Source organism: Eptesicus fuscus, chromosome 8 (genome assembly GCF_027574615.1).
Source record: "Eptesicus fuscus isolate TK198812 chromosome 8, DD_ASM_mEF_20220401, whole genome shotgun sequence".
Lineage (NCBI taxonomy): Eukaryota > Metazoa > Chordata > Mammalia > Chiroptera > Vespertilionidae > Eptesicus > Eptesicus fuscus.
Genome location: NC_072480.1, coordinates 4,389,315 through 4,404,722, shown reverse-complemented (window position 1 = coordinate 4,404,722; position 15,408 = coordinate 4,389,315). Strand labels below are relative to the sequence as shown.

General features: G+C 41.3%; 1 protein-coding gene across 1 annotated transcript in view; it reads right to left on the bottom strand.

Moving 5' to 3' along the window:
• DCLK1 (doublecortin like kinase 1) overlaps nucleotides 1-15,408 on the bottom strand; it is a 500,460-nt gene that overhangs the window by 31,684 nt on the left and 453,368 nt on the right. Inside the window, exons 11-14 of the mRNA XM_054720376.1 lie at nucleotides 14,465-14,598; nucleotides 10,394-10,471; nucleotides 9,933-10,029; nucleotides 7,177-7,257 (exon numbers count right to left, since the gene is read on the bottom strand). Of these exons, the coding sequence (XP_054576351.1) occupies nucleotides 7,177-7,257; nucleotides 9,933-10,029; nucleotides 10,394-10,471; nucleotides 14,465-14,598 (390 nt within the window). The remainder of the gene's footprint in view (nucleotides 1-7,176; nucleotides 7,258-9,932; nucleotides 10,030-10,393; nucleotides 10,472-14,464; nucleotides 14,599-15,408) is intronic.

Here is a 15,408-nt window from a genome sequence, read left to right as displayed (position 1 = left end):
GCTGGATAGCTTGGCTTCCTGGCCCTATGGGGCACACTAAGATTCAATCATGAAATTCCAGCAAAGGTAGTTAGTTACCATTCTTGTTGTGTTTATGCAAGCAATCAGGTCAAATGAATACAATAGATAAATTGGTCTTGATTTGGCTTTTTTGGTAAACATAGAGGTAATTTTGAGGATAAAAATTCTATTTCAATAGAGGTTCTTAAAACTGAAATGTTTTCTTTCCCTTCCACAGGACCATTTGTTACAGTTTGTCTCTACCAGGTCACAAGCCCACCTCCTTCTGTGCCCAGGCCTCATTGTCCCTCTGACAGACAGAAAGGATCTCTTGGCTCTGAAAGAAAACTCTGTCCCCCTTCAGCATGGAAGTAGTCAGAGGACCCCACTGACATCCATTTTCCCTGAAAGAATTCAGAGCCAGGATCCTTGAGGTAACATATTAGGCAGTAACACAGACATGAGCAGAACAAGGACAATGGGCCAACTAGTGCTACTGAATGTAACTACGTCTTTCCACCTCTATATATGTAAGACAAGGGGACTCTCCAGAAGCAAGAGGGAACGAGGCTGCAGATGAAGCAGCTTGGGAGGCTGCCCTAAAACCAGTGGGGCCTCTACAGATTCTAGTAACTCTTCCAGACCCTGACCTACCCACCTCACCAGCTTACACGGAAACCCAATCTGGAAAAGCTAAAAGCCATAACCAATCTTTACTCAAGTTCTTATAGGCTTTACAGTGTACCTGGAAAGCAATCCAGAAGCACATCCGAGACGCTATGCCTGTGCCAACTTCTGATCTGGTCCATCCCTTCCACCCCGGTGATTCTGTTTAGGTAAAGAAATTTATCACCCAAGGACTGTCTCCTACTTAGAGGGGACCAACCACATACCGTCATCCTGACCACACCCACAGCAGTCAAGGTCGATGGGATCCCAATGTAGCTTAAGACAGCACAGGCAGAAGAATTCTCTAAAGATAAAACTTTCACATGTGCCATATTATTAATTCTCTTTATATGACTTAGTAAAGGAAACCTCAAAGCTGAGTAGGTTAACAATGTTAACAACCCCCAAGAGTCAATGATTTTACTCATTTACATAAAACCAGTGGGAATGAGGCATAGTGACCTCCATCTTGTATAAAAAAAACTGCTGTTTGAAATTCTCAGCTATTGTTAATTAGTCTCTAGTCCTGTAAACTCTGTCATTGTAAACTCTGTCACTTTAAGACAGTCTCTTATTCTATAAAATGACTTTGTTTTTAGTTCAAATAATAGAAAAAGATAAACTTAACTGTCTGACCTTGCAAGGTAGCCATCTAATGTAATAGACTAAAATAGACTAATCCTACATTATAATAGAGAAACATGCAAATTGACTGCACCTCCGCTATGCCAATGATTGGGCCTGCAAGAGGCTGGGGGCGGGACTCCGGGTGGCCTATCTGGCCATTGAGAAAACCAAGATGGCGGCGCCAAATCCTCTTAGTTCCGGGGGTCCCAGGAGCGATGGCAACCCTAAAGTGGCGTGGCTGGGCCAGCCAGCCGCTCCCGGGCGTCCCGGGGCCGGGGCAGATCGCGACCCAGGGGGGCGTGGCCGGGCCCAGCCAGGCGCCTCCCGGGGGTCCCGGGGCCCATCACGAACCAGGGGGGCGTGGCCGGGCCCAGCCAGGCGCTCCCAGGGCGGGGTCCCCGGGCGATCGCCGCCCTGGCCTAAATGGCTGGTGCTGAGAGGGATCAATGGGGCCAGTGGAAGGAGCAGGTGGTAGTTGACCACCGAGGCCATCTGCAGCAGCCGGATGCAGAGCTGGGGTCCACATTCTCCAGGTTGGCCTCCGTGGGGCCCGTGTTGCACCCACAGTAGCCGAGTGGGCATGCTGGCATAGTAGCCCCAGCATGAGGTCAGCTTCCCAAACTAGGCTGCGGAGGGAGGGAGGGCCTCTGGGCTGGGAGCACTCCCCCACCCCAGAGGACAGGGCACAGGGAGGGAGCAGCAGAGAGCTACTAGAGGTGGTGGGTGTGGTGGCCTGGCTTCCAAGAGGCTGGCTTCAGCTGCTGTGGCCTGCGCTGAGGTGGCTGGTGGTGGGGGCAACTGCGTGGGCGCATCCGAGGCTGGGGCACTGGGAGACGTGGGACTGCAGCCCAGAAGGCGAGGCTCCGGAGGACCTGATCACCGACCCCCGGCATTGAAGCCGCCTCCTACAAGATGTATCCTAGCCTAGGTGTGTGGGAAGCAGGTTCAGGAACCTCTCCCTTTGCGGCGCCAGAGCCCAGGCCTGCCAGCACCCCAGAGGAGACCCCCGCCAGGATCGGGGGCTTGACCAGTCTCTAAACCAGGGTGGCCATTAGCCCAGGCCTGCCAGCACCCCAGAGGAGACCCCCACCAGGATCGGGGGCGTGACCGGCCTCCAAACCGCCAGTGACCCTAACCCAGGCCTGCCAGCACCCCAGAGGAGACCCCTGCCAGGATTGGGGTCATGGCCAGCCTTCAAACTGTGGCGGCCCCTAGCCCAAGGAGGCCTCCTGGCCGAGGACGCCTGAGTCTGTTCTTGACCTAGGGCCGGGCTCTCCCCGCAAGGGACTCAGAAGCCGCCAGAGTCTAACTGCCAGTCTCTGGGAGTGCATCCACTGTCCACCAAAAAGTAGGGCCATCAAACCATTCAGTCTCAGTGCAGGCACAGGTCCGTGGCTAATGGGGTGGAGGCCAGACCAAAACAAAACAGCAGAAACACCCTGCCCACCTGGGCGGGTACTGCTGTAGTCCACGTGGCCTGGGCAGTGTAGAAAGCGCTACCTTCTCCCAGGTCCTGTGCTGGCACTGCCGCCTCGCTCACCCTCAAGCCCCCCTGAGTCCTGACAGCAAAGTGTGTGGGGCATTCTGCAGGAGTTGTGCCGTTCTGGGTGCTTTTGCCCAAAGACACACTTTGGGATGAATTCAGAGCCACATCTCATTTCCCATGACACTGGAAGAACCATGTAAAAGGATTTTGACAAAAGCTTTCCACATCTCTGTTTATTCTTTTGAATCCATAAAACGACCTTAAAAAAAGCATCCGGGCCACCTAAGAAAGAATGCACTTTCTGGCCAGAGCACACAGGATTCTTTTGCCCAACAAGTTAAAGGGAGCAGAGCTGGCACAGTGGGAATGGCCCTGGTGCCCTATGAGGAGACCAGGGGAATGGGGTTGCCGAAATTCCATAAGCCTCTTGCCGCCTTCTCCTTTGCAAACCACACCATCCAGATCCACCAGGACTGGAGGCAACTGGGAATCACAGCCGTGATTTGGGACATGGTGAGCAAATCTTGAGGGGCCTCTGAAAACATCTGCAATTGATTATAAGACTGGTCTTTATTTAAAAAGAAATAAAAGAACAGCTTTGTTGAGATATAACCCATATACTGTACATGTCACCTAAAGTGTACAATGAACTGGTTTTTTAAAGTAAATTCAGAGTGGTACAACCATCACCATGCTCAATTTTTAAATATCTTCATGACCCATCCCCTCCAAAAAAAACTTCTACCCATTGGAATCACTTTCCTGATCATCTTCCCCAAAATAGATAGCACTTTAAAGGTGGGTAAAGGAAAGTTGAGGGAAGTTAAAACACTGCACAAAGGATATTGTAAGATGACAAAGCCCAAAGTGAAGATCATGTGTTTTCTTTAAAAAATATATATTTTTAAAGTTTCAGAAAGGGAGAGGGAGAGAGAGATAGAAACATCAATGATAAGAATCACTGATCAGCCGAAACCGGTTTGGCTCAGTGGATAGAGCGTCGGTCTGCGGACTGGAAGGTCCCAGGTTCGATTCCGGTTAAGGGCATGTACATTGGTTGCTGGCACATATCCCGGTGGGGGGTGTGCAGGAAGCAGCTGGTCGATGTTTCTCTCTCATCAATGTTTCTAGCTCTCTATCCCTCTCCCTTCCTCTCTGTGAAAAATCAATAAAATATATTAAAAAAAAAAAAAAAAGAATCACTGATCAGCTGCCGCCCACAGGCCCCCTACTGGGGATTGAGCCCGAAACCCAGGCATGTGTGCCCCTGATCAGAATCAAACCTGGACTCTTCAGTCCACAGGCCGATGCTCTCTCCATTAAGCCAAACTGACCAGGGCCATGTGTTTTCTTCAAGTTCTGCGTGGTTGTAATGGTCCCCAAATCTATACTAATAAAAGGGTAATATGCTAATTAGAGTGGTTGTCTTCCGGACATCTTTCCAGACAAAGCCGCAGTGGCTACAAAGGCCAAGGCTCAGGCAGCCATAACCAGCTGCAGTGGCAGCAGCATTGAGGTTATGGGGGTGGTGCCTCCAGAGGGAGGCCAGACTGGGGGCCAAGGCACAGGCAGTTTGGGGTGATCAGGCTGATAGGGGAGGGCAAGGTAGGGACAATCAGGCTGGCAGGAGATCAAGGTAGGCGCGAGCAGGCAGGCAGGCAGTGGGGTTAGGGACAATCAGGCAGGCAGGCAGGTGAGTGGTTAGGAGCCAGCGGTTCCGGATTGTGAGAGGGATGTCCGACTGCTGGAAGTTGGACATCCCCTGAGGGGTCCCAGATTGAAGAGGGTGCAGATTGGGCTGAGGGGCACACCCACCCCCCCCCAGTGCACGAATTTCGTGCACCGGGCCTCTAGTACTGATAATAATTCCAAGTACTAACTCATTATGTATTTAATGTTACACCTGTCTGTAACAATAACTCACAGAGAGCCCTTTGTAATATATGCAAACAAAGACGCTCAAAAATTATAAATACGGAAAAACTTCCTGTATGGGTTGCTCAGAGATTTGGAAAAAGACATCTCCCTCTGGGCTGTGTGCAATAAACAACTCCTAATTAATTGGCTCATTAAGGCGTCTTGTATCTCATTCACTGATTTACAATACAACACATTGAGCATCTGTCCTCTGGTGGTCAGTGCACATCATAGCGACCAGTCATCCCGCCATTCTGTCAATTTGCATATTAGCCGTTTATTACATAGGATATTCACATCCTGCTGGATCTGGTTCCGCAAGACGTTTCTTTACCAGACTCCTCCAGGATGGAGCTCTGGCTCCTCCTCCAGGAAACCTTCCATGGCACCCTCCCCACAGAGGCTGGTGGGATAGCCCTCCCCCAGGGCCCTATCTGGTTGTATCAGACAGAGCTCCTGGGGCAGGCCTGATAGGCAGTGATTCTCTGATGATAATATGCTTAAAAATCTAAAATCAATCTATGAATCTCTTCCCTCTATGGTTTCTTTATAAGGCTGCAAAGGCTACATTTCCAATTCAGCTTTCCGGTTTATTCTCTGGTTAAACTTTCAGTCTTTTTAGGGCAATTGGACAGTTTGTGGACCATGGGCTTTTACATAGCATGCATATTAATCAGAACCAACTGCTACACCGGGAAAGCCCGTCTGTGCCTCTTCCACCCTGTACGTCTAGGGGAAAGGCGCCACGCATGGCACCTAGGTAAGTTACTTTGGAAAGGTTGCTAACTTGTATGAACAAACATCATAATGATGACTATGTACATAGAAAGTATTTTGTAATATTCACAGTGTTTTCAAATACAAACAAAGGGAGGGTAGATGTAGTGTGGTGCATAGGAGTTTAAAGCAAATGGGCTTGGAGTGTGGGCACATGGCTGCAAATTTTAACTCAATTAGAAACTTGTCACCTACCATAACCTCAATCTTTTCATCTGTACAGTGGGTATAATAATACCCATCCTGCCTATCTTGTAGGCTTATTACGAGGTTTACATGGGAGGCTTCTTAACCCTTCCCACTTCATGGAAAAGGATAAATTTCATTTAGGGTCCTGGAGTAAATGCAAAGTTTGTGAGGCTGGAGGTGACCACTCTGGACTCTGGTTGCCTGCCTAACTATTCCAAGGGCTGAGGGAATGAATATATTTACATAGTTGTATATATATTCAGAATGCAGAAGCTCTGCTATACAAAAATATTTAAAACTAACCTTAGCTGTATATCTATACATGCTCATATTCACATACATTCTCCTGTCATATACTTATAAACTTCCAGTGGGGTGTGAGGAATCAGGTTCAGATGTGTAAAGTTCCAGAACCTAGTCTAATGGCCATCAAGTGGCAGACCAGGAACAAGATCTCAATGTCATGTCATCTCAGATGTAATTTGTCTCAACCCTATGCTTTCAATCACATTTTATCCTAAAAAATTAGTTATTTTGGAAAATATTACTTAACTAATTGCCAAGGTGATAATTCAGAGAAATGGAACATTTTATTGACTTTGACTTATAGCCAAATCATTCAAAGCTATAGGGAAGATAGCAAAATTTAATCAAAAGCTAACAATTTTATACTTGTCCCTGTCTGTGTCCATGTCCATATCTACATCCAAATCTATGTCTTCTATTCTGACAGTAAGAACCATTCAACCTTGTTATGGACTTCCATATGTCAATTGGGATGTATGTCCTGGTTATACAGTCATCGGGAAGAACATAATCACTTAATGTATGTAAGGTACTTAAAATAATTCTGGGCAGACTCTAAGTTAGGCACACTGTAAGTATTAATTATAATTATTCAAAACAAAGCTCTTCAATCACCCATAGGGTAAAAAACTAATGACTCTGAACTGCACAATTCCTTCATAGCTAAAGAAATACCATTAGACCCTGGTACTCATATAATGGCAGCAGCATCTGGGAGCTTTTAGAAATTCAGAGCCTCACATCTACTATGACAGAATATGCATTTTAATGAGATCCCCAGGTAAATTGTGAGCAGAAGCAAGTTTGAGAAGTGCTGCTTGGAGTACTCCAAGTTGTATGCAGAAACCGTTTGGTCACTTGTATTTTTGGCAGAAATGATACAAAAGTAGCACTAACTCAGAAAATATGCTCCATTTTATTGATGTATTCAGCCCTAATCTGGGCCACAGAATGTAGGTTGTGGGGTGGGGGTAGTGATCATGTGCCCCTCCCCAGTAGAAGATGAAATCAGAGAAAATGCTTTGTGTAATGGACCATGAAAGTGCGTATCAGTGTGCATATGTCATGGTCCTCGTGGAACAAGACTGCAATCCTGCAACTGTTATGGCACATTTTGGGGAAAGTAACAAACACATTTTAAAAAGAAGGTGACATTATTAGGAAATCTGAAATTGTAAATATATGGAAAGGAGGAAGTCACTTACATTTACCCAGGGATGCTCAAGGACCTGCATGGCTGAAAATCGCTGATCAACATTGACCAACAGCATCATGGTGATAAGCTCCTGTAAAAAGGAACATTCAATTCCATTTGTCTAACTTTTAAGGTCAAAGATAAAAGCCAGAAGTATTTTTTTCCCTTTATCCCACTGGGTGCTTTCAAATGCATAAGTTCTCTTTTATTTGGAAAAGCTCTAAATCTTAAATCTATGGTGTCCCAAAAAATGTATACAAACACTTTGAATAATTATAAAGGCAATGTTTATTAAAATACATTTCATTTTTTAAATTAAGCTGTCAGCTGTTAAAGTGTGTATACATCTTATTGGGACACACTATATTTATCAATTCAACTTATCCACAGTTACCTAATACCTTTAGAAATTAAAGGAAAGGTGAATATTTGGAATTATAAAAACATAGCTTATAGTGGGTGGAAAAAAATAAAGTGAAATTAATATTAAAATCAATTTAATGAAATTATTTTTAGTAGAAAAAAACAAATACACAAGTTAAAGAATTAAAATTCATTTCTTTTTCTAAGATTTTTCACTCTAAAAATAAATTTCTGAATCAATTTAATATAAAAATCAATTTTAAAAACACTAAATTTTCTTTTGGCAGTTGAATGTAAAAATGTAGTTTTCCCCCTCAATTTCAGGATGGCATATTTAGATATGAAAGAAAGTTATAAGAAAAGACATACAGAACTGCCAACAGCTAGTTGTTAAAACAAAAACTATTTTTTAGTAGCCAAAGAATTCTAAGAAAAATTGCTTCAAAAATTTCCAGATCAATCAACACAAATAAAATAGAACTATTAAGCAGTAAATGATTTATTGGTTTTGAAATACATAAAACTTTCCCTTAAGCTCAAATTTATCTGGACCAGGAAAGCACAGTTTGGATTATAATGATGAGTCTGTCATACATTTGTCAACTTTGAATTAGAAGTTCTCATGTAATAAAATGGTTATATATATTTTCTCATTCCTTTCATTCATAGGCTCTGAGCACCATTCCATGATGGGGATAATTTATTATTAGTTTTTAAATCCTCACCCAAGGATATTTTTTCCATTGATTTTTTTTTAGAGAGAATGGAGGGAAGGGTGAAGGAAGGAGAGAGAAACATTGATATGAGAGAGACACATCAATTAATTGCTTCCCCTTTGCACTCCAACCAGGCCTGCAACTCAGGTACATGCCCTTAACCACTGGGAATCAAACCTGAGACCTTTGGTCTTTGGGCCTATGCTCTAATCACTGATCCAAACTGGCCAGGGTGGGGATAATTAATCTTGCCAAAGTAAAGATCTACCTTTACTTCCTAACTGGGGCCAAGACTTATTAAAGCAACTATTGTCTGTGATGCTCTTTGCCAGGTGCCATGGGGGTGGAGGAGATAGTCCTATCTGTCAGTAACTTCCAACTCTTATGTTTATGGAGTGATGGCATGTTATGGAAAGAGTTGGACAGGTTTCTAAAAAGCCTATTCACAGGTGAAATCACCTCCATGCCCACCTCAGCAGATTTTTCCTACCTCTTTTCACTTTTCCTCTGGCACCTTTCTCAATTCCCCTAATTTCCCTAGGTCCAGAGTTAGATTCTTACACAGTTGAAGAATATGAGAAACTTGGGCCCAATATGCATAATTTCCTATGGAAAGTGGCCAGGCCTAAGGAATACTATTTTAAATTAAATTCATACTCAGGACACAGCAAAAGAAAAATTATATAGATTGAATAATCAAAAGATAATTATTTCTTAAGATCAATTTTTCAAAAATTTAAGTCAGTGCTTAGAGATATAAGTTTAAGAGATCAACTAAAATATTTTGTTGTGTTTTTTTTAAATCTCTAAGTCTAATAATGTCTCAGCACAAGATTTTTAGTTCTCTTAGGATCTTTAGTTTTAATTGAAGAAAACCATATGCCTTGTTCCCCACTTCCTCTAAATCCTGGTTGTCTTTCAAGATCCAAGTTAAATTGTAGCATCCTCATGATGTATTTCTTAATAATTTCAGCCCATGTTGAGCTTCCTCTACTTTGGTTAACTATTTCATTCATTCACTCATTCATTTATTTCATTTATTTGTATTGAGTACCAGTTATGTACTAGTGACTAGGCACTAATGATAGAGTAATGAACAAAATAAAAACATCCTTGTCTTCAAGGAATTTTCATTCTAGTGGGAAAATAAATTATACAAATAAAATATATGCACTTATCTATATCTATGTAGAAAGGTAGTTAGATGGTATACCAGATGGACATAAGGGTGTAAGTGCTATGGAGAAAAATACAGCAGACAAGGAAAATAAGATGAGCCATGTAGGGTTTTAGAACTGCACCTGGAAACAGGGTGCTTCTGGAAAATATTCTCTGAGAAGATAAAATTAAGTCAAGACCTAAAAGAGTTGAAATGATAAGCTGCACAGAAATCTAAGGTGGGCTGAAGCCTGGTGTGGGTAGGGCATTGCAAGAGCCTACAGCAGGGTAAAAGGAATGATACCAGGGAGAGATGAAACCAGGGAAGCAGAGGCACTTGAGAAGTTGAGATGGTTATAAATAGATGAATTGATGACTTTGAATCTTAGAAAAACTATCAATTAAACTAAAATGTGTACAGAAATCATATTTACAATATCATTTATTCTCTTCAGACATAATAAATCAGTTTCAACAATTCCATTAAGACACACAGGCTATAAGGAAGAGGAAGGCACTAGAAACCTACCTTTGCAGAATCAGAAACATTATCCCAGTAGGGAGAAGGAAAGTCCACTTGTCCCATCAAAATCTGGTCAAAAAGCACCTCCTGGTCATCACCACTTCTGTTTAGATGAATGACAGCGGTAAGAGAAAAACAGGGCTACATTGTCAGCTCAGGATATTCTTATGCATTGGAGCCCTCCCTTTCCCCATAAATGTGTAAAATGAGTTTTAAGCGATTCAAAATGTTAATATGGAACAGTTTTGGTAAATTGCGATATAATGAGTTTCTAAATTATAGGAAGAAGATATATGGAATGCATGTAAATTAGCATGCACAACCTGAAAAAATAATAGCCATTATAAGTAAAATTCTTATTATTGTCTTTTTGTGCTGCAGGGTCCTTGGTGCAAGAAGGCTGATCAGATCATTCCGAGAATAGAGAAATGCTCTGTTGGTGCTAAATAAAAGATTGCTGCCCATACCCACGAAACGGAGGAAAGCCACACAGCAGGATATACGTGATCACACCAGCTGCCCAGATGTCTACCTTGAGGCCATATCTGAAAAAGTAAGTGACATCAGAATTACAAAGTCAGGACAGGACAAATTGTGGGGCATGGCAAAATAGGCGTTTCTCCTATTCTAAACCAAAAAAACTGAACCAGACAAAATAAATATCCAACAACAAACACTAAACTAAAACCCACCAAGTAAACAGAATTCAAGAAAAGAATAATTAAAAAAGAGACTATCTAAGGCACATGAATAAAAATCAAAGTCATGCATGGCTAGGCTCGTATCCAGATATCAGTAAGTGAAGGGTTTCAGCAAAAAAGCTTATTATAGTCATATCAATTTTACTTTATGTTCAAGTACAAGTAATTTATTTGGGAGGTGATCCCAGGAAATGCCAGCTAAGGAGTGGGGAAGTGAGACAGAGAAGGGAAGGGAAGTTATCAAACCAGTTACTAATGAGGTCAACTGGAGCTGAATCTCCCTAGGAGCTCTGGGAGACTGGAAGAACAGGAACCTCAGAGTTATCCCACAGCAGGGTGAGGAGGCTGGGGTATCTATATACTCATTCCCAACAGTCATTGGTATGGCTGCTGGGGTGGATGTCAATTCCTTGTCACTGTAGCCTTTTCCCTACTCATTCAGGGAGAGCTCCAGCAGCCCAAGGGAGCCCCTCAGAAAAGAGCTGCAGGTACTGTCAGGTAGAAGTTATGAAACAGGTGGTCTTGAGGGTATACAGGTAGAGCACCGACAGCATCTACTACTTTAATCGTCTTCCAAGTGCCATTTCAAACAGTATGCTAACACTCAGCATGACATATATTTGGACAGAGACACTTCATAGAGACCTGTAAAAATAAAACTCATGGGTGATAACCAAACCTCTTCCTAAAAATTAGATTTCATCTTTCCCCTAGCAAAATGTTTAGTGGAATTGTTCACATGGAGCAAAAAAAATATTGGCTTGAGTTACTTACCACTCTAAAGCAACCCTTTTGGGACATCTGTGTTTTCTTTTGTTTTGCCATCACCATTTATCCTCTCTACACTCTCTTCCACCTCTACTCCTCCCTCCACCGGCAATCACCACACTGTTGAGTTCTCTATCTCTCTCTTTTTTTCTTTTTGCTCAATTCCTCCACCCTACCCCTACCACCAACACCAGATCTGTCTGCCTGGTCTCTATCTATGAGTCTGTCTCTATTTTGCTTGGTAGTTCAGTTTGCTCATTAAATTCCACATATGAATGAAATCATATGGTACTTGTCTTTCTCTGACTGACTTATTTCACACAACATGATGCTCCCCAGATCTATCCATGCTGTTGCAAAAGGTAAAATTTTCTTCCTTTTTATGACTGAGTAGTATTCCATTGTGTAAATGTATCACAGCTTTTTTATCCACCCATCTATTAAAGGACACTTAGGCTGCTTCCTATTCTTGGCTATTGTAAATAATGCTGCAATGAACACAGAGATGTATATATTATTTCAAAATAGTATTTTAGGTTTCTTTGGATATATTCCCAGAAGTGAAATCTCGGGGTCATAGGCAGTTCCATTTTTAATTTTCTGAGGTAACTCCATACTGCTTTCCACAGTGGCTGCACCAATCTGCATTCCCACTAACAGTACACAAGGGTTCCCTTTTCTCTACATCTGCACCACCACTGTTGTTTGTTGATTTATTGATGATAGCCATTCTGACAGTGTGAAGTGCTATATCATTATGGTTTTAATTTGCATTTATCTGATGATTAATGACATTGAGTATCTTTTCACATGGCCATCTGTAGGACCTCTTTGGAGGAGTGTCTATTCAGGCCTTTTGCCCATTTTTAAAATTGGGTTGTTTGTCTTTCTTTTGTTGAGTTGTATAAATAATTGATATATTTTGGATAGTAACCCCTTATCAGATGTATCATTGGTGAGTATGTTCTCCCATTCAGTGGGTTGTCCTTCCATTTTGTTGATGATTTCCTATGCTGTGCAAAAACTCTTTAGTTTGATGTCATCTCATTTGTTTATTTTTTCTTTTATTTCCCTTGCCTGAGAAGGGAAAAATATTGCTATAAGAAATGTCTGAGAATTTACTGCCTGTTTTCTTCTAGTATTTTTATGGTTTGGGGAAGCTAACATTTAAGTCTTTAATCCATTTTGAGTTTATTGTGTGTAGTATAAGAAGGTGGTCTAGTTTCATTTTTTGCACATATCATCAGTCCAGTTTTCCCAACACCATTTATTGAATATATTCTCTTTAGACCATTGTATGTTTTTGCCTCCTTGGTCAAATATTAATTGACTATAAAGGTATAAATGTATTTCTGGGCTCTCTATTCTGTTCCCTTGATCTACATGTCTGTGTTTTATGCTAGTACCATGCTGTTTTGATTACTATGGCCCTGTAGTATAGTTTGACATCAGGTAGTGTGATTCCTCCAACTTTGTCCTTCTTTCTGAAGATCAAAGTTGCTATTTGGGGTCTTTTGTAATTCCATATAAATTTTGGAATATTTGTTCTAGTTCTGTGAAATACACCATTGGTATCTTGATAGAAATTGCATTGAATTTGTAGATGGCTTGACTGGAAGTCATATCAATTTTAAAATAATGATGTGATAGACCCTTGAGACTATCTAACTCTCTAATTTTAGAAATAATAAATACTTATAGGATTTTTTCCAATTTATAATGCACTGACGTAAGTTATCTTATTTTGTTTTCCCAACAACTCTGTTTTACAAAATAAGTATTATTGCTTATTTTATAGAAGAGAAAACTGAGGTTCAGAGCGGTAAATAGGTTAGCTCAAAATCACCCACTGGCAATGGCAGAGTTGGTCTCTAACCAAGGTCTTCAAGAGACCTACCAAATCCTCCCTCTATCCTACACCATTCTCTCCCAACAGGCCTCAAAATACTTACAGCAGAAATGGAGCAATGCCTAAAATAGCACCCTGTGAGGGAGGTCAGGCTGGGCTACAGATGTGTTCTTCCAACTCACTCAAATTTGATTAATAGAAAAGTCCTCATTACCTCACATCTCACCTTAGGGGTTTCCCTATTGAAATTCCCTTATCATCTGTTTTGTATTTCTGCCTTTCTGGTCTATGGTACAAGCAGAAAAACTATCTCCAACTAGTCACAGTGGATACACCCTAGTCCATTAGCTATAGTTTTGTGCAGCTGATAGGAAAAAAAAAAGTAGGATTGTATTCCCTTACTGCCCCACTCTTTCCTAATACTTCTGTTTAAATATAGTGCTTCAAAACCCTGCCTATGATGCTGGTGAGAAATAGGGATCTTTATAAAAAGAGCATTTTACTTATCAGACCTAATTTAAATGCTGACTCACTACTATCTAGTCATGAACTTACATGATATTCAATTATCCAAGCCTGAATTTATTCAACTGCCAATCAGAAATCATACCATCTACTGGAAGAGTAAGAATTAAGAAAAGGAGCTTAGTTCCTGGAAAAGAATAGGTCCTTTGTAAGTATTAGGCCAACCTCCCTTCCCTCCCCATTCTAGAAATTTTCACTCTTATTTATACTGCTGCACATAGAAACCAGCAAATTCCCAGTGACCCTGTGATACCTAAGGGTGTTTGTACCTCACAGATAATCAATAGTGCCAAGAGGGCCAAAATGGAACCAAGTCTGAAGAATAAGGCCAGCTGAATGAAATAATGAAAGGAGATTGTAATCAGGGCACACCACACAACAGTGTTTGCTTCTTTTATCTCCAAAAGTGAGTTAATTACCAACACTGTATGTTTTTCTGTTACTCCAAACATTTTTTACTCTGAGGTTAACAACTGCTGTTCTATCTTTACAAAGGCCAAACGGAAGCCTTAAACAAGATTGCAGTAATTGGCAATTTGATTGGGAAAACAGAGAAAATGACTCCCACTTTCAAGTAAAAAAGAGTGAAAAAAAATCTGATAGCTAATTGTCTGGATGGGACAGAGCAGTACTGTTTCTCCTATTCTCGAAGCAGAATAGTTCTTTGGCAAGCACATCCCACAGGAAGCACTTACCCAGTCTCTGCAATGATTTCTGGAGCCACGTATGTTGGGGTACCACAGACTGTGTACAGGGGGCCATCCACAATGGTGGCCAGTCCAAAGTCACCCAGCTTCAGTGATTTGCTGCCATCTTGGTGTTCATACACCTAACATGAAAGTAAAAAGTGAAATCCCCTTAATCAAGAGCTCAGAATCTCTTCCCTGAATAAACGAGGAGCATTGTGGTTTAAATTGAATGTATTTATGATAAAAACTTCAGATAATTATGCAAGGTTATACATATGAGGATATCATTCTTTAGATTACTGCCAAATTAGAAACATGTTGAACAACCAGCAAATGGAAATCTGTTAAATAAATTATGACATATTCATACAATAAAATGCTCTATGGCCAAAAAAATGGTGATGTAAATGTATTGAAATGAGCTATGTTTGGAAGTGAGGACAGCAGATTTCAGATTGGTTTGAGTTAAATGTCTATTAAAGAAAAAATAAGGGCAAAGGAAAATGAGAGACAATGGTGTGTCTGAATCTGGGTAGTAAAATTATGGGAGTTGGCTTTTTGTTTTTCTTATCTGTATCCGATGTTTCTACAATTAAAGCTGATTTACATAATACAATGAAATATAGAAAGTCTCTAGTGAAATATCTCCAATTTCTGAAAATAATTACCTCTTTCTTTTAATGTAAGAAGCTTTAAAATGCAGTTCTTTAGTAATTGAACAGAAAGATCTACATGTATAGTAAAATACTTTATTTTTTTAAAGTAAGTAACTGAAAGGGATATTAATATTTCATTTCACCTGTGGCAATTTGGAAAGATTTACCAAGTGTGGAGTCAGCATTCTGCCCAGGTTTCCTTATTAAGGCAGTAAAAGTCTCCAGACTTTCATCCCACAAATTAAGAGAAAGGTGCATGTGACCATAGGCAAGCATTTACACTGATTTAGTTCT